General features: G+C 38.8%; 1 protein-coding gene across 1 annotated transcript in view; it reads right to left on the bottom strand.

Moving 5' to 3' along the window:
- The window catches only part of RET (ret proto-oncogene), a 35937-nt gene that overhangs the window by 14755 nt on the left and 921 nt on the right, over nt 1-20261 (bottom strand). Inside the window, exons 2-11 of the mRNA XM_010022197.1 lie at nt 18899-19192; nt 17765-18006; nt 15848-16049; nt 15196-15395; nt 10488-10746; nt 9222-9347; nt 7688-7798; nt 3825-3944; nt 2075-2331; nt 736-883 (exon numbers count right to left, since the gene is read on the bottom strand). Coding sequence (XP_010020499.1) covers nt 736-883; nt 2075-2331; nt 3825-3944; nt 7688-7798; nt 9222-9347; nt 10488-10746; nt 15196-15395; nt 15848-16049; nt 17765-18006; nt 18899-19192 — 1959 coding nt within the window. The remainder of the gene's footprint in view (nt 1-735; nt 884-2074; nt 2332-3824; nt 3945-7687; nt 7799-9221; nt 9348-10487; nt 10747-15195; nt 15396-15847; nt 16050-17764; nt 18007-18898; nt 19193-20261) is intronic.

Here is a 20261-nt window from a genome sequence, read left to right as displayed (position 1 = left end):
GATGTAGTTCTGGGGCTTTTCTTTTTTGTTTGGTTTGTTTTATTTTTTTTTAATTGCATATAATAGAAATGGTAGTAAGAAGTATAACATTTTCTTATAATGACATGTTTTTCCTTATAAGCAGCAGTGAATGGTTGAGCTCAAGGTCTCATGTTATCATCTTAACATTATCTAGGCATACTTTGTTTTCCTCAGCTTTAGAGTCTCAGGGAAAACTGAAGATGCCAGGAGACAGCACTGGGCTATTCATGCCAGTTTGGCAGAGCTGCTAGTAATTGAAAAGCAGATCAGAAAGTATAAAAGTAGATGGAATTCTCAAACAGAAAAGTATTTTAATAGGTCTGTTCTGTCTCTTGATGCAATTATAACATGATTTATTTTAAAAGCTTTGTCAAAGAAAACTGGGTAGAGGAAAAAAATAAATCAGGAAGCTGTAACAAACCCTTGCAGTATTTCCACCAATGCCAAACAAAATTAAATATATTTGCTACGTTAAGACAGAGGCTCCTTGGACACCACAAATTAGAATTACTTGTGGAAATTACCTGGATCAATGTGATGCTAGCACTTAAAGTCAGAAATCTGCCAGCATATAACAGAATGCTGGAAGAAATAAAGCCTGTGACACTGGTTGGTTTTAGCTAACATTTACTTTCATGCTACCCCCTCTTAAAATCCATTCAGAGGTTACAACAAAAGGTTTTCAAATAATTTCAGACCCAGATGGAAATGTACCTTTTAACATTTTCACTGCGACAGTGGTATAGCCAGCCCTTCCCTTGAGTCGGAATGCTGTTGCCTTGACAACCTTTCCAAATTCTCCTTCTCCAAGAGTCTTGCCCAAAACTAGGTTCTTCCGAGGGAATTCCCATTTTGGATCTTCCTGCAGGAGAGAAAAGGAACCTGATAAGATGAAGCAAGAAAAGCAATGGCTAGCCACACTCGAAGCATTAATGTTCAGTAGGAGCCCGTTCTTTAGGAATAAGTACACTGCAGTATGCAATGTTCAGCTGCTCTTTTTATCAATCTCAGTGTAATCTGAAAAAAGCTTCTGAAACTCTAGGTATTTTGCAAGAGTTTTCCACTACCTTGAAAACACCTTCAAAACAGGCTGCACATGTAGTCTATGGACAATGGATTACATTTGCAGGTCTGGAAAATAGAGTACACATGAAAGATGAAGTGATACAGCATAAATGCTTGCCTACAGAGTAACTAGGAGTATGTGACCTTGGACTTCACAGAGAAATAAATCCGTTTTACTCATGGAATAAGGCTTCCCCTTAAGAATTCATCAGAGGCAACAATCCTCCTCTTACAAAATTAGTGTTATTAAGCCTTAGAGCTGAAAAATGATGACAGACGTATAAACCAGACAAGAAATTTAAACAAACTGAGCACGAGGTCTGTGAAGACCTCACTATCTAAAATTCATATAGATTTCATCTTGCTATGCGTCATATAAGGTGGCAGTATTTCTCTACTAGCTGGCAGGCATCCTGGGTAGTATATGATCCAACAAAGAAGAAACTAGATTAAAGGTATGACAGGGCAAAAAAACTTCAAATGTGGGTAAAAATCCCACTCCAACTGACACCTACAGATCAGAAATCAGGAACAGATTGAACAGATCTCAGCAGGGTTTTTGGTTTTGTTTTAAACTTAACCTTGTTGTAGTACTATGGCTTATCAGAGAGACTACCAACTTGTGTATGTACGAACCTATTAATTTGTAATTGGACAATGTTAAAGTAAAACCCCACTACTGTCAAATGCAGAGTTACATTTAGGAAAAAAACATCGTCTCGAATTAGACCTAAGATGTCTAAGATGATATATTAAAACATAACAAAAGTGGAAGAATATACTGGCCTCAGAGAGTAGATTATATGGTTTATCCGATTACTCATCAAGTATCTTCAGTTCCCTGCCTGTGATTTCCAATTTAGTTTTTTGAGTTGGGTATTTCTATGACCAGACTGCATTTCTGTAACATTTGCTGCACGCATAAACAGCATTCTTCAGAAACAAGACAGACATCAAAAGAAACCATGCAAAATGACATCAGGCTTACTGGTATTTTAAAGGTGTCTACGGACACCTGGTTCTCCATAGAATCTAAAGAAGGCCGGCGGACATTAGTGGAAGAATAACTGATGGGGTAGGACTGGGCTGGGCGCCGGAACGTCATTTCTGCAGAGGCAATAGGTGGCTTCGGAGAATTCTTGTGGTAACGATGGATGAAATAGGAAGAAAGCAGCACAGAGATGATGAAGGACAGCAGCACTGCCCCTGCTATCACAGTCTTGCAAACGTCATCACATAGTGGCTCTGTGGACAAAGAACAGCTTCTCAGAACTTTTCTTGACTCCTTTTTCTGATTAGGCAGTGCATGTAATGCACACAGGTGTGACAGAAACATAACTCAAAATCATTTAAAAACCTAGAGGAAAAACTTACCAATAGGTTTTTTTTATTTTGGATACCAGCAGGTGTTTGCCTAACTGCCTGCATAAACGTAAGGACAGCTAGCTTGATCCCATGTTCTGTATCTTCATAAATGTAGGCTACTTCTGACACTCTTCTTTAAGACCCAGCCTGCTAAATATTCATCTTCTAATACCATTTATCTCCTTGAAGACCTGTGACTGAATGCTGTTTGTGGACAACAGTTTATGGCAGGGTTTTTCAACCCATCAAATAAAACTTTCAAATATTAATTTATTATGTCAATTATTAGCTATTACAGAATATTTCTCGTTGTCTTTTTAGATTATACAATGACAGAACATTTTTACTTCATATTTAACTGAATATTTTTTTCTGAAAAACACTGCCTAATGCTGCAACTGCTTCTAAAGTAATATGCATTTTTTTCCTCCCCACTTACTACCTCCCCTTTTGCAGAAGCACTTTAGTGTCTTATTTTGGAAACTAAGTTTCTTTAACTCTAAGGGTCCCTGGACAGCACCCCTAGGAGGTCACCTTCCGAAGAAACTGTGAGATCCAAAATACTGTACTTTGCTCATCAGAGAATCCTGACTTTAGATACATAATTAATTTAGCTACATCTGCAAGCTGTACTGCAGAAATAAGTGGAAATAAATGGAAACAGCGCAATATATTTCTAGAACAGGGAGTAAAAAAAGACAGGAAAAAAAAGAAGAAAAAATAATACAGCAAGAAACTTTCTTTGTCTTACACCTGAGAAAATTTACTCAAAAGAGCAAATCAAGATCTATTCTAAACAATTTGGTTTTTGAGATGCAAAATATTTTGTTACGTTTATTAATAATAAAAACAATTTTTAAAAAACCCTTTTTTTTAATCACCATCGATCTGTTTCAAACAACTGCGTAGAGGCTTTCTGTTTAAACAAAGGTCCATGAAAAAAGTAATCCACTCCTCCTCCTAACACAACGGGTGCTGGTTACCTCTGACATTTTGAAGTCGAGATTTTCAGAAATGATTAGGAAGCTAGAATTACTTGAAAGCAATCAAAGTCATTATTCTAATTCTCCTAGCTGTCTTTGCAAATAGCAGGTGAGTCTCACTGAAATGCAAATGCTGCTGGAAATGAAAGGAGAACCAACCTGTTTGTAATGTAGTAAAGGCTTAAAAAGAATCTTTAACCAAGGCTAGATATAACCCCCTCTGGAAATTTTTAGGCTCCATAGTAGAAGTCAAGGTGCCAGTTCTTAAGTAATTTTATATTAGCAGGATCTGACCAAAGACAATGCTTATTAACATGCCCACAAGTTTCAATCATTGGTAAATAGAGAGGAAAGATCAGTATAAGAACAGCAGATAATGTTTAGGCTTACCCTTGATATCATCTTTCTCACAGTAACAGTTCTGTCTTGGGAAGCAGTAACAAATGCCGTGTCCTGACTTAATTCCAAGATTTCCAATGCCTTTCCCATGACCACCAATAATGTTTCCACCTAATCAAATACAGACATAACCTAAGATTCTGACACACAATTAAAGGGGAAAAAAAAAGGGGGAGGGACTCAAGGTTTCCCATGTGGTTATCCTAGTATGCATTTGAAATTTGACAGGGCACAGCACAGTGCAGAGATAAAGACAGAGAATCCTAAGAATTAAGGGAGAGTCTAAATTCTGAATAAGGGGACCTTGGAGTGCTTGAACGTTAGCTCTGATTAGCAGTTATTCCCATTAAGGAAGACTCTGGATCACAATTTATCTCTAATAAAAATATAATAGTTCTCTTTGCATTTGCATAGTTGGGATAGTTGCCGAATTTCATGTGCCCCTTGAAACTTTATATAGAACCCCACTATTTAATGCCAAACATTTATTTCAAACGCCTATCTCATGGCTGTCCTGACTCGGTTTCCTGATAAAATATTATTGTTCTGTATCAGTGAGGTCATCTTACATTTTAGAATTCTCCCTCAAATATCTTCTCTAGTCTATTCTAGTTTCTCTCCACCACTGTTTTCAGAATTTTTTCACGCATGAGATGATGTCCAGTGGTTTAGACCAGCAGTGTCTATACTCGAGTTCTGTTCCTGGTTCTGATGCCAATTTCCTCTTACCTTGGAAAAGTCAGCATACTGTTCTAGAAATCATTTGTTCCATTGTCAAACTGAGATAATGATACTTAATCACATCTGTAAAATGCCATGTGATAGTCTAGTGATAGCACTAACAGTAAGTGCCAAGTATAAGTGATAAAAAAATAAATCTTTCATTGCCTAAAAAGGCATTGTTTAATTTTAGGGAAAAAGTGCAGAACCTTATGCAGAACTACACTTGATTTCAAGCAGGAGTTCTTTATGCAGAGTAACTGCAACTTTGTTTCCGATTAAATAACTTTTTTTCTGCATATATTATAAAAATGTCTGTTAGTTGTGACATTTTTTATTTACAAACTGTCTTTAATCACAAACAGCATTTATAGACAGAAGCCAATCAAGTTCTGCAAGTTTAGCTGCCTTTCAAAAAAACTGGCTAAACTATAAAGGGATTCAAAAGATGAATGATTTTTTTCCAATATAGTCTTGGTTTTATTTTAACTCATTTTCCTCCATCACATCTAAGTCAATAGTACAGTGAACGACTCTTACATTCTCTACATGTGTAACACAAATTGAGGAAACAGGTATTTTTTGGCAACATAAAGGCAAACAGCCTTTTTCAGAAGAAGTGAAACGGGAACTTGAGTATTTAAGCAAAATGGATTTTGACCATCCTTCTAGAAAGGCCACATCTACCAAACTGTGTGCAGCTCAGCTGGTTAATTCTGGAAGAGACTCTGCTGAGTCACTGTTCTGAGTGGACACTTCTTTGAAGAAGTGCTGGTGTTCCCAAAAATTCTTGATTATCCCCTCACCAGCTAACTTCCTCTATTGTGAAGAAGTGAAGAAGTAAAACTTCCATTAGCCTCAGAAAAATACTATGTATTTATATCTGCCTGTTTGAGGGCTTGGAGGAAGGGGAAGCAGAGGATGAGCAGGTCCTATCTAAACTGTTCCTGAGCAAAGGATTTGAAGACAAAGGGGGTTTATACAGCAAGGAAATGAGGAGTACATTGTCACTGCAGGTGTGCAGAAAAATGGAACTTCCTATATGAATTCCAGAGACCCAAAAATGTATTTTTCACCAATGCATTTCTGGTAAGGAAATTCCAAAATTTTTAATATTGTTTTGAATTGTGTGGTGTTTCACATGCTTTTGTTGAAATCATCAGCTGTTTCTATTGCCCCGTGGTGGCAAAGAGCTTTCCCTGCTTCAGGGTCATTATGAAAAACATAAAAATGTGTCTCTATCCTACATCACACAGAAACTCCAGAAATTCAGAAAGTAAAAACATGGATTGTTGAACAAAACCAAAGATGACATCTGACTACCTGAAAACAAGACATACAAAGCAAAGTAGAAGCCTAGGCACTATGGGTCTTCTCCATTATCAGAAAGCCAAAGTTCAGAGGAACTTACAAAGATCTGTCACTTACAAATGCTTAACCAGATTCGCACACTGCAACCAGCTCAGCAGCAGTTACTATAAGAAAGTCTGCTGCTTAGAATGCAATTAGGTTGCCTCTATTTGATAGGCACAGCCACAGCACCAGTTGTTTCAGCTGAGTGCCCTTGAATGTAACACCTTAGCGTAAGAAAGAGAATTTGGGACCCCACTACGCAGCCATCATAATGACAGATGAATTACAAAAGAAAAAAGTAGTATTTTAGCAACTGTCTGTACTTAAAGAATATCCTTGATCTAAACGCAGCTGGTGCTTTCTATTTAATTCTTGCCAGTCCCTTAAGAAATGTCCCCTGCCAGTAAAAGCTGATACAGTGGTACTCCTGCACCTCTAAGTTCCTAAAACACACTAATTTCTTTGCCTGTAAACATATGGCTTTTGGACACCAGCCCAGGTTCTGAATTGCATTAAATCATGAATAAAACTATCCAACTCAGGCATTAAAAAGGCATACCTAACATCTTGAAAGCTTGTCTTAGTTGCCTGCTCTATTAAGACACTATTTCTTTCAGGCTTTTGTTGAGCAAAACATCTGATGTTGCACATTTAATGTTCCAGCATTGCAGCCTCTGGCACAAATATTTCAACTTTTGGAATGACAACTAATTCTGGTTATTACCAACAAAGAATTCTTTTCAGATGATTAGAGAAGTTACTTGCATTCAGTTCAAGCATTTCTGCCACTCAAAGGATTGGTTTTTATGCAGTAAGTCGTTTACAATACACAGTCCCATTCTTGCATGTAAAAAATACAAAGATGCCTCTTTATTAATTCCTTTTATAGAAGATCGTTAAGTCTTATCCTGTAAGTAAATGCTAATTCTTGAAAGACTCAATTTTAAAATGTAAACTTGGAGTATACTATGTCAGAGACAGAAGAATTATTCAAGAAACAGCTATGTATTTATTCCTGAATTAGATACTGATAGATAAAAAGATCCACTTAAAAATTATAATCTCGTGAAAGACTGAAATTGCTCAAGTGCAATACACTGTTTTTCTAACCTTTTTATCTTCAGGGTGATTTGCAAACTTGCAGGTATGAGCAGGTGTATGAGTGGAATGTAGAAATACATGCTCAAGAAAAAAAACAAATGCTTTTCAACTCTTCCTTTATAAATGCTGCTCATATGAATCTCTGCCTGTATATTCAAATAGATAAGGCACTGGATCATTTTGATGGTCACCTGTCAAATAAGGCCAGATGCATTTCCCCAAATGATCCTCTGTAAACACATTTATTTTAAGTGGAATTTTTTTTCTCCTTACTTATTTAAATTGCACTTGAAATAGGCGTGGTTTCTATCATACTGTGCTAAAGTTTGGAAATAGCGCATTAACTTTCCTAACACCTATACCTGTTTCAGCAAATACCTCCACTAAAAAACACTACCTGCAAATTAACAGGGGAAAGGAATGAGAATTACTGAGAAAACATTATCTCTCCATTACTGTCAGCCAATAGGTGCTGGCTGACTGGCTTAAAAAAGATTAGTCCCCCTAACCTTAACTCTCCTGTACGATTCAAATGCAGGCATGATAATAGAGAGATGCTAAATATGTTGAAGATTCTTGTTAAATGACGATTCTTGTTAAAGAATCTGTTATCAGGAAATTGGAACTTGAACCGTGATGAGCAGTGATATAGAAAAGCCCATCCTAAAACATTTCCATACTTGTGCAGTCTTGGGGACACACAGCCGGATCTTTGCTCTCAATCACATCACAGATGCCATCCGGACAAGTCTTGATACTTGGGGTGCAAGTGGAATAGTTTGTGGTGATCCCTGTTAACAGAGAAAGACAGCTGCACAAATACCACAAGCTTTGAAGGAAAGCTTATTCCATCTTCTTAGTGCATTTGACACGCAGGTTACTTTTTAAAATAAACATCTATGAATATAAATATCACCTACTAAAGTAACAGGCAAGACAACCACTAAAAGCAACTGGAAGAAATCTATTTTTCACTATGTTTTCTGCTTTAAACAACCCTTTGGGCATGTCAGTTGCAGTTACAGTGAGCATTACTTGAAAAAGCAGTAGTTGACCATTTTGAGACTGAAGAGTTGCTTTCACAACTAGGGATGTCTCTGCACAATTTCACACATAATTGAATATGAAGGTTAAAAGTTGAAGAGAATTTGTGATATTCATGCAGTTTGAAAGGAGAAATCATTGGCACAGAAGCACTGCTCTGGAAGTCAAGAGTGCTGTCACCTGTCAGATCTGTGGTACAGACTACAGAAAACAGAGACAACAAAGACACTGCTTCCATGCTCACTAACTATCTGCTGGGGCATACCTGCTCACAGGCTTATGTTTGCTATGTTCCAAGCTCAAGTTATAGTTGCAGAGATTATCTTGCGACCCATAAGTCATCTGTTCCAGTTACACTGCTGCAAATCCCATTCACTACCTGTGTTCAATATCATACCAGTGAATAGATCAAAAATTACTATTCCAACTTAACCTCCTTTTCCTTTTTACTGTACGCCAAAGGAGGTGATCCTGCCCCTCTACTCTGCACTCGTGAGACCTCGCTTGGAGTGCTGTGTACAGTTCTCATGTCCTCAACATAAGAAGGACATGGAACTGTTGGAGCAAGTCCAGAGGAGGGCCACGAGGATGACAAGGGGACTGGAGCACCTCCCATATGAAGTCAGGCTGAGAAAGTTGGGGCTGTTCAGCCTGGAGAAGAGAAGGCTGCGTGGAGACCTCATAGCAGCCTTCCAGTATCTGAAGGGGGCCTACAAGGATGCTGGGGAGGGACTCTTCATTAGGGACTGTAGTGGTAGGACAAGGGGTAATGGGTTTAAATTTAAAACGGGGGAAGTTCAGGTTAGCTATAAGGAAGAAGTTCTTTACAGTGAGGGTGGTGAGGCACTGGAGCAGGTGCCCAAAGGAGTGGTAAATGCTCCATCCCTGGCAGTGTTCAAGACTACGTTGAACAGAGCCTTGGGCTAGGGTGAGGCATCCCTGCCCATGGCAGGGGGGTTGGAACTAGATGATCTTAAGGTCCTTTCCAACCCTAATCATTCTGTGATTCTATGTTTAATTTGGGTATTATGATAAAATTTTTTTAGCCCCAGCTTCTGTGTAGTTTACTGTACCATGTTGTACAGCCAGAATGAATCATTTTGTATCTACAGAAGTCAAATGCACAATTACAACTAAACAGAAGCTAGATTTCACGCAACAGAAATGTACCTTTTCCACTCCCCTGTCTCCACTGGCATCTTCCTGTTAGCACCCCCAGGCCACCACACTCTTCACATTCAGCATGGTGCTTACTCACAGCACAAGAGTCAGGACAGTCCTCCTCTTTCTTTAAAACTGTTGGGAAAAGAGTTTGCTGTCACTTCAGTACAAAGGAGATGAATACACAAGCAAGTCAGCTCAAATCAGAAAGAAAATTCCATTTTTAGGGACAGACAGGAAGGAAAGATGGAAAAAGGAATGAAAGACTGAACACTGACCCAACTCTTAGTAAACTTAGATAACACTTAAAGAGAAGCCCAGGTTTTCTCTTCTGTGAAATAAAAGATAAACAGCAAGATTATGACGGTATAGTTATCTTTGCTTAATAGCACACTGTCAGTGCCTAGAACTGTAGAATGTAGTAACATACTGATAAAAGAAAAACAGAGACCATAGTACTTACAGCTTCATACAAAACTTTTAATTAAGGGAAAACACCTAGTACTTGGGCTAATGCAGTAGCTGCCCAAAGAGCACCAGCTAGAAATGTGTGATTTCAGACAGCATAAGGCTTTTGCAAAAAGAGATGTCCCTGCAGGCTTTTGTTTCTTCCTCCTCAAGCCATTTGCTCTTGGCATAGGAGTTTTGATGTGATAGAATGGAACAGAGGCAATTATCAGGTAGAACTGTAAGGTTTTGCATAAAGTGGGACATAGTTTGGAGAGAAATGATTGTTTCCAGTGTAGTCCTCGTCTGCTGTGATTGTTACAGGATATCTCTAACATTCTGCCCTTACAAACTTTTCAGTAAAACAAAGCCAGTGCAATTACTACATGAATGTTAGGCTTTTTTTTTAAATTTGTTTGTTTGTTTTTGAAAAAGGAAATATGAGAGAAGTGGGGAGAAAGATGATTGAATAAATATACCTAGGCCAGAGATTTGTGGTTTCATATATAAACACCATTTTTTTCCTTCCTTTCCTTCATATATGAAACATGAATTAAAGGTCACAGACACACAAAAAAATTCTTCTAAGTCAAATGTCATCATGAACATTAGGAATTGCATATATTAAATCACCTTTCTGTGAATTCTTCAAACAAGTATCTGCTACAGGCAGACCTGAATCAAAACTCGTAAGTCAAACTTTGTGATCTGTATCTTCTCATTTTCATTGTTAATACCATCACTTTAATGATCACCCTACTAACACATCTCCCAATACCAGTAACACTGGTGAATAAGTAAACAGTTCTAATTGACTTGGGTACTTACGAGTTCCTTCCAATACAACAGTGAGGAGGGTTTTGGTATGTTTCCTGCTTTGCTTGTCTGTAGCTTGAATAGTGTATTGTATTTCCTTGCATTCCGGTCTGTGCAGCACAGAGGAATCATTCACATAAAGGCTTCCATATTTGTCTTCTCGGCCTTGAAGTATGCTGACAGCATAGCAGCTTGTGTTGGGGGACAGTAACTTGTAGGTGATGTTCACACCACGGAATTTCATACAGTTTTCAATGCAGATTTTTCCTATCTAGACTCAAACACCAAAAAAGAAATCACAGACAACAGAAAAAAAAAAAACCCAAAACCAAAAACCCAAAATAAAAACAACTATACATGAAAAATATTCTGTGCTTCCCAAAACATCTGAAATACAATTATGCATATTATATCTGGCAGAGTTCAGCATTTATCTTGGGTTTACAACAGATATGATATTTTACTACCAATGCAGTATGTAAATGCTTCAAATATGATATATCTTCAGTAAAAATGAGAGAGAAAGTATTACTATTGTCTTGAGGCTAGCAGTGGACACGCAAAAAGCCTTGACCCAGAGACCCAGTGATATTTGGTGCCTGCAGCTTATGGTCAACAGTGTTCAGTGAGAACCAGACCCTGTGATTTGGGAAAGTCTGAGTTTGGTCCCTGCTTTGTCCCAGGCTGATCAGTGAGAAGCACTTTGGTCTTGCTTGAAAAATCAAAGAGCTCAGTGTGAACAAAGATGAGACTCTTTTCAAATAAGATAGAAATTGCTAATACATAATTTTCATAACATTACAGTCAAAAGTTTCTGGCCAGCAGAGTTCTCTGAAAGCCTTAAAAGGAATAAGGACCTCATTCTTTTCCATTTGCAATTTCTAAAACATTTTAATCTAAAAATGAAATATGCTGGTTTGCCATATTTGAACTTCTGCCTGCCAAAATATCTGCCCCAGAACACTCTTCAGTCTGAAACAATTTATTTAAGTAGCACAGGAATGTAAAGCCTCATCTCTTGTCCAGCTCCTACAGGAACTGATCCAAAGCTCACTTTGAATTTTCCATTTACAAGAGTGAGATTCAGCTCAGGCCCAGAGGCGTTGGCTTTTCTTGCACGGAAAACCACCGTGTGAAGGGTGGAGTGTGATTGAAGGGAACTTGGTGATGGATCCTTTTCAGTTGCTGCAGTTAAGATGTGTTTTCAAGTAACACCACCACTGGTAAAAGTATATCTGTACATGGTCTAGTGTGAAGCGTCCGTGCCCATAAAAGGGGGGCAAGATGCCTCTAGTTCCAGGGACGTTGTAACTAGATGATCTTATGGTCCTTTCCAACCCAAATCACTCTATGATCTTGGGTTTTGCATTCTTATTAAAGAATGTGAAAAAAAGAAAGAAGAAAAAAAATCTACTACGACCTCTTCCTATGAACCTGGACTATTTAAAGTCAGAGAGGAAGTTTTTGCAGCCCTTGAAGCCATACTTTCTCATAGGATAGTCCCACTTATTCCCATTCACTTTACTGGTCATTTGGCACCATTTTTGCTCATTTGTTTTTTGTTTTGTTTTGTTGGTTGGTTGGCTTGGGGTTTTGTTAGGGTTTGGTTTTTGTTTGTTTGCTTGCTTGCTTGTGTTCTGGCAGGATAACATACAAAGACTTAAAGCAATCAGAAGCTAAGCCATTTCTTCCATGCCATCTCCCCTCCACAGCATGCTTGGACTGGCAGGAAGAAAAAGACAAGATTTCAACTGTTCATAAACTCTGTCTAGACACAAGGTCTAGACAGGTCCCTTCCAGAACCGTGTCATCTTCATTTTGGTACTGTATTGCAGCTGGCAGAGTTTTGCAATTGCTTAGGTGGTGTTTCTTTAAGGCAGTAAAAGAACATAGCAATGTTCCCTGGCATTAACCTTTATAGAGACTAAACTGTCCGTTCTGCCCACTTTCTGCCCTAATTGCTTTTTCTACGCACCTTTTTGATTAACAGAAATTTTCTGCAAAAGGGATGGAGAAGATCCCGCAAATATGGGGTCCCTGAGGAGCAGACTATCCTTAAGAGAGAATATGGGCCAGTTTTCCTTTCTCTGCATAATTTGAGAAGCTAAAAATGTCCTCCTCAAGACATTTCTACAAGAAAGATAGGCTTTCTCTTCTTGTTTGACTCCATTAGAGAAAGTCCAAGCTTTAAACTTTGCTCTGCACCACAGGCTCTGGAGTCAGCGCAGCTCTCAGATGCAGCAGAGCACAGCTCCAGGGAAAGGAGGTAGAAGCATTCAGATCCTCTGTCTCATAAGGATGGTGAAAAATAGCCTGGTAATCAGGATTAACATCAATATATAGGGGAGGAACCTACAAATGTGCTTGTTGCAAGACTCTAAATAGTTAACATAGAAAAACCATTATCAGAAAGAGGAACAAAAAAAAACCCATCTTTTGAGCTCCAGAGTTTAATAAAGTCTGGATAATGATAATGTACCTCTTCACTGAATTCCAGGGACATTTGGACATACAACCTCTCTAAAAATCTCAGCCAATGTTATTCGTCATTTGTCTCAGTAAATGTCAATAGAGCTTTAAGTCCTTTGATAAGTTAAATGCCACTGGGCAAGCCTGTACCGTCAGGCTATGCTTCCGTTATTCAATTCATTTAGCTGCTCAAACAGACAAATGGCATCAGCCCAGCAGTTAATCATTTCTTCATGCTCTGTGTTTTCCTTAGGGCAAGAGACAGTTCAGCCTTCATACTGATTTGGCCCAGTACTTTTCCTTACTGCTCTGGCACACCACGGCTAATTATGCAGACAACTTGAATAATGTGAAGTGCTGGGGACTAGGCTGCTTACACTTACTGTGCTCCAAGCCGAGCACACTGTAAATTCAAACCTTGTCTTGAAATAAGTGGATGGCACTTTAACTGATTGAGAACGCCATCTCCAGAGCCAGGATGAGTTTTGCACTTTGCTGGTCAAGAATCAGAACAAATCTCTTTGTGAATTTGTGTTTAGGCAGCACGAAGAGCTCTTCCCACGGACTTGGCGTTCCGGCCTGGAATACTTTTCCCTGCCACTACTGCCACCCAGTGAAACTGCACAATTAGTGGGAAGTGCCACTGTTTCCAGAAACCCTAAAATTCCCTTTCAGATGTTTGACTATCCTGACAACATGCAAACCCGGCAGCTTTAAAAGTTAAATGGTTGGCTGTTTTGGTTTTTTTATTTAGCATTCTGTCACTAGAAAACTATATATCCCCAAACTTCAAAACAAATGTGTTTAAGCAATCTAGGGTATGCATAGATAAATACAGTTTAACCAAATTTAATTAGGAACTCATTCATTCACCTATACACACATGCACACACAAAAAAATGCAATAAATTAAGCTATATTTTTATCTACCTAATAGTTAAGTTTCCACACTTTTCACAATTACAGTCATGTCACGACATACATACAGCTGGGGTCTATTTCTAGATGCTAAGAGCTAGGAGCTTGCGCACCTATGCTATTATTTCTTTTAAGGGGAAACCCGCTGGTTTCATCCTATCTCCAGACAAGAGTTTTTTTACACTACTGAGAATAAAGCTTTCATAATCTGGTGCTACAAAAATACCCAAACTGGACATCAAAAATATTGTGATCTGCACAAAAAGCACAGAATATGCACTGAACTTTCTAACAGAGTGCAAATTTAATAGTTGCAGATGCAAGTCAACGCCAGATGATATAAAGAAGTAGCTTTTTGTAGGAGCTCACTACGTGAGCACAGCAATAATACCCTTCTCTTATTTAGTATATTCAGTGCAGACTATGGGTAAAATATCTCTTGATGAAGCAGTGGCATTATTATTATTTGTGCAAGGCCCGTTCCTTACTCTGAAGAGCTATCAAGCCATAATACATTTCATCAGATTGAATGTAAGACCACACAATATATCTAACTTTCTTCTTTCTTTTACAACTTGAAGATTAATAAAACTGAATTCTTCCTTAGAAGTCTTCTAATGAATTGGGTTTCTCTGCAATTGGGATGATCATACCGTATTTTAGTCTCAGTCCTCCTCTCTGCTGTAAACACAGCGGCAGTTTTATAACTTTATTTCATTTTTAGGTATATTTTCCAGCAGCTCTCAAAAAAATGGCTCGTCACTGATGTTTTTAATATTCACTTTCACAATATTAATTACATTAAACTAGTTCCTTATTAATGTACATGTTCCATAGAAATTACATTGTAATTTTTACCTGATCAATGTCAACCTGTTATAAAGTGTTTCTGGAAGGCGTTATTAATGGCCATGGTGGTGATTAAGCTAAAATTAGGGTTAAATTAGGAAACGCATTAATTACTAACTAGCCGTTATCTAAAGAAAAACCATTAACATACTGCAATATGTAGAGCCGTGACCCCAATAGCTGGGACAAATTTCCTTTTTTTGCCCTTGATACTCTTCCAGTTATTTATGCTTAAGGGTTGCAAGTCCTCCTGTCTATAACGCACATTATTTCCATGTGTGGCTCCTTCTCTGTCATTATGTGATGGGAGAGCTAGTGTCCAGTCTACCTGCTATCCACTGCATCCAGCAACAATCATATTGATATCACATTTCTCATTGATTCTACTGAAAACAGCTAAAACCAATGCTTCAACGCATCTCACCGCAGTGATCTATCTACTGAGCTCTGTCTGAAGTGAAAGTATAATCAACACAGTTCTTACTTGTGCAAAGCGTTCAGCATTTCTGTTCACTGTAAACTGGTAAGTCATGTTTGGAAACTGAATGCTGACAGGGAGGATGGAGACATTGAAATGAAGCATCACCGATCTTTCTGGGCCATGAAACTCTGTGTCATTCACCAAAACATCCAACTGGAAGGAACGATGCTCTGTGACTGAAATGCTTTTATTCAGTACCAGTTCTGCAAAGGAAAAGATTAGTCCATTACCAGCCCACGCTATCCACAAACATACATTTTGGTACAATTCCAATAAAATGATACATATCAAAATCATATGTATCAAAGTTATTCCTAACAGGAAACAGAAAGCAAGTTAAATATTAAAATATGCTCCTACAGAGTTATGCTCTGTGCCGTTCAAGATGTTTGAAGAAGTCCTCTTCCCTTCTACCTACAATGCTGAGAACCCCACAATCAGAACCTCTTGCTTACCAGTACCTACAACATCATGCCATAAGCTCCCTATCCCAGAGATGAATAAACTTAATTTTCTCAGCACATTTTTAAAACGCAGCATTTGTTTAACTAGAAATTTCTTGGCTTTTTTGACTCAATATTTACTTAGAAAAGTTCAAGAGCTTATTGGTCAATTACTACCAAGCAACTTGTTTATTTGAAGAAAGACACCTTACTGTACTCATGTCGGGTTCCCCTCACTTGGCTACCATTTGGGCTGAAGTGGATTTCATCGAAGATGTGCTCTACCCGAAATGTTTCACTCATCCACGGATCATCAGTAATGATGGTTCCTGTGTATTTCTTTCTGCTGCTTTCGAGGGGATAAATAGGTGTTGTGTCTGCATCATATACAGTTAGCGTTGCAAGAACAGTTCCCTAGAAGGAAATAATAAATGACATTGCTGAATGACCCAAAGCTTTCATCCTCTGGTATGTGTTTGGGAGATTGAAATATTGGTCAAGTAAAACCTTACAACTTTCTCTCAAGCCTACTTTCATTCAAATTCATTTTAAGATTCAGGTTATCACTATTTCACACCTACTCAAATCTGAGTTAGAAGATCAGAAGAAGACAGCAGTGAAAAAGAACTTGTCATCTTGTCATACCACCATTTCAGTCTATATCTAAATACAGTGCTAAACTTTTGAGGTAGGAAATGAGTGCACATGAAAACTCTTTATTTTTTTTAATTTTTAAAAATCAACATTATTCTACAATACTAAAAAATACCAGGTAAGTAACAGCACACTTAATAGGCATGAAATACATTCAGACAGGTCAAACTCATTATCCAAATGACAAAAGTGACCTGGGTTGTCTGTCTTCTGCTTAGGCTACTAGATTGCTGTTCTCTACTGGGACACTGAAGCCACAAGGCCTTTAAGATTTCTGTCAGCCATTCTGTTGTTTCAAGTTCATTTAAGTATTAGAAAAAAACCGAAAGTTTACAAATAATGCTTTTTTTTTTTCCCACTGCAAAATGCCAGTGAAATTCACTGCGTTCCAAACACTTTGCAGGCATGTAATGGTCAAAGAAAGTAATTTACTTTATAAAACCGTTTCAGGAGATCTTCAATTTCTGTCATCCAGAGCTAAATGGAACTCCCAAACCTCAGGTTTTTCAGAAGTAAAAAGGAATTACTTTATACCCAAGCAAATGCGTTCATAGGTGTGTTGTCAACACTTGTTCTAGTCGGGAGGTGGCAGCAAACTCCCAAAATCATTCCCCTTCCAGACACAAATACGAGTAAAATGTACTTTGAAGTGAAACCTTACTACAAAAAAACCAGATGTTATTAAACAGATGTTCCCTCAAGAAAAATGCATCACTGAGGCCCCCAAAGTGCCTTCTTTATACCCCTGACTTATAACGTGTTATTGCTCCTATGGAAGAGCCAAAGAACTCACCTGTATACTTTTCTACTGAAGCAAGGGGTATACATGTTCAGGGGGCACACGCAAAGACACCCAGGGGTTAAGACCTCTTGAAAAACCTCTTGAAAGATCACCAGGAAAGATTGGCATGGTAAGGGAAAAGTGGGAAAGCACCATTAAAGTAAGATCCTGGAGCTCTTCCTTAACAGCTTGGCCCCGGAAACTCTACCACCACTACAGGTCCAGCGTTTGTTTGTCTGCAGAAGGCAACAGCTTCTTTTAACTATACCATCCTAACAAATGTTCTGAATAATGTTCTGATATGTTATATAGATTTGCATTTATGGGAAGCACACACACATACACTTGCCCTAACGCTCAGTTCGGTCACCTGGGGAAACAACTCTGTAACAAATACAGAGCAGACCTCACCATAGGGAGATACAGTGATCCTGACTACAGTCTCAGCAATGGTCCATCTTGACCTCAGGAACTGCTGACATTTCCTTACACTGTTTAATTGTCTTCTTTCTTTGGGGTCTGAATAAGATACAACTCACGAGAAAGGAATCCTACAAACTCAGCATTTTACAGTCACAGGTCTGTAGAGTATGGGGCAGCGATGTGGTTCTTGCCAAGATCCACCACCCAGAGTATAGATCTGTTTCCCACTGCTATGCTCCTACTTCACAGACTAGATAAAAAAGAGAATTACCTCTTTCCTGTTGAACTCCACGACAGCATCTGCAGTGTCAGTGCCATTGGGCAAGAAGGGTGGAGAGTCATCTTCATCTAACACATTCACCAGGAAGGGCACCTCCACCTGCATCTCCCTGAAGCCCTCTCTCACGGTACATTTGGCAATCAGCTCATATCTCTCTCTCTCTTCTCGATCTAGACGCTGTGTCACACTCACACCAGTGGTGTTCTCATTGTATCGAAAGGGCATACCTTCAGCTGAAAAACATAGCCGCAGTATAAATAGGTACAATCACTTCCTATTGTAGGACTCTGATGGTTTTCTTCTTTAATACTCTTCTGCAATCCAGCAAATCCATTTTAGACTGCATGATAGAAGGCAGACTCACAAGTACGTTGTCTGGTTATATTAGGGTAGACACCCCACCAGGAGCACTGAGTTCAGCTCTGGGACTCACAGCATAAGTGGGACATCTCTCCTATGAAGGCAGGCTGAGACACTTGGGCTTGTTCAGCCTGGAGAAGAGAAGGCTCAGAGGAGACCTTAGGGCAGCTTCCAGTGCCTAAAGGGGGCCTACAAGAAATCTGGAGAGGGACTTTTTAGAAGGGCATGCAGGGACAGGACAAGGGGGTTAGCTTTAAACTGAAAGAGGGGAGATTTAGATTACGTATGAGGAAGAAGTTCTTGACTGTAAGAGTGCTGAGGCACTGAAACAGGTTGCCCAGAAAAATTGTGGATGCTTCATTCCGAGAAGTGTGTAACACCAGGCTGGATGGGCCTTTGAGCAACTGGGTCTAGCAGAAGGTGTCCCTGCCTATGGCAAGGGAGTTGGAACCTGATGATCTTTAAGGTCCCTTTCAACCCAAACATTCTATGATCTATAAGCAGCACAATTTAAACCCCAGGATATTCAGTCTAGTCTTAGCATGTGTGAACTTCTAAACTCAACCTTCTTCCTTAGGAAGGGGATAGTCCTTCTTCCCATCCTCTCTATATATCTCAAAGGCAAAAATCTTCAGGTTAATTTCACACTTGCAATGGAATTTCCTTTACAGGATCAATCTAGAGGATCTACTACAAAAGAGATCTTAAGAGTGCACCTGTGTTACATCTATTGCTGGTACATGAGTGGCTCAGTTCCAGTTTTACCTGCCAGCAGTTTGTAGGAAATGCTGAGATTCTGACACAGATGATGAACTGAGGGTAACTGGAGCTGATGAAATGTGCCGGGTGGTTTATTCTCCTTGATGTGAAAGGAGAGATCCATTTCTGTGAAGCAAAGCTGCCTTGCTGTCAGGGAACTGCAAGCTGGTGCAGTAGCATTCATCAAGGACAGGAAAACTGTGGTGCGTGTAGCCGAGTCACATTCCTTCTCTTGAAAAGGGTGGGATGAAAGGAAGACATACAGCATCACCTTTGATAATGGCATCCAGTTTCCTACAGCTTCAGGGGAAAAGAAAAAAAAAAAAAAAAAGAACAAACTGCCAGAAGAAATATTTTACAGGTGACAAACTGTGATTTTTTACTCATTTTGCACTCTAGTCCATTATTCCACAAGCAACCATATAGTCCTATTACGGAGAAACAATTCTTCAGTGAGTTTTTTGCTGGTAGGAAGACTTTAAATCTTAATAACCCCAGTAAGACAAAGAACTGTAGGTGTTAGCACCAGTTTTACATTATTGGAACCTTGCAGAATGATGTGTTATGTCTGTAAGACACTGACACAAACCAGGTCACTACCAGTAATCAGCTTATTGATAGGACTGTTTTTTGGAAGGACTAGAACAGAGTAGGGTGGCAGCAGGGCAAAAAAGTGCATGAAATGGAACAGATATTCAGGACAGATCCATAACTATTGTCATTTAAGTCTGATAGTTTATACCAGTTGAGGATACGGGTCAAATTATTTACATGTAGAGGACAAATTGCTTTATCATTTTGAAATATAAAGAGCTGGTCAAAAGATAACATAGATGTTAAAATCAACTCGTGGCATGTATCTACAAATACAACCTCAAGCTTTATTTATTTTTATTACCGTGGTTTGACTACAGATGGAATGATAGTATCTTTGTAACAGATCTAATTCACTTTAAAAGATGTTCTAGGTCACTGACTCATATGAACAAAACAAGGCTCTCAAGTTCTGGATAGCTGTTCTTCCTTTGCTCAGTTACAAACAGCTATGCGATATTCATGAACCAAAAATGCAGCAAAAATGGGTGAGATATCAAGCACTCAGCCCTTAAAAAATATAACAGTGAGAGTCTGAAGTTGAACATTTCAACATCAAGGCACCTAAGTCAAAGGGTAGTGTTGATATATGGCTCTTACAAACTCAAGACAGCTACTACAGACTCTCTCCAACAGCAGAATTTCTGCAACTGATCACAGTGGTATGCCATTAACTCCTCACCCATTTCCTCCTCCACCATCTAATGATACCTAATTTCCTCATAGATCAAAATCACCCAAACCAATTTACTGCTGAAGTATTAGGGGGGGGGGG

The sequence above is a fragment of the Nestor notabilis genome, unplaced genomic scaffold, assembly GCF_000696875.1.
Source record: "Nestor notabilis isolate BGI_N333 unplaced genomic scaffold, ASM69687v1 scaffold3979, whole genome shotgun sequence".
Lineage (NCBI taxonomy): Eukaryota > Metazoa > Chordata > Aves > Psittaciformes > Psittacidae > Nestor > Nestor notabilis.
Note: the sequence above shows the minus strand (reverse complement) of the source record. Positions and strands in the feature narration are given on the sequence as shown.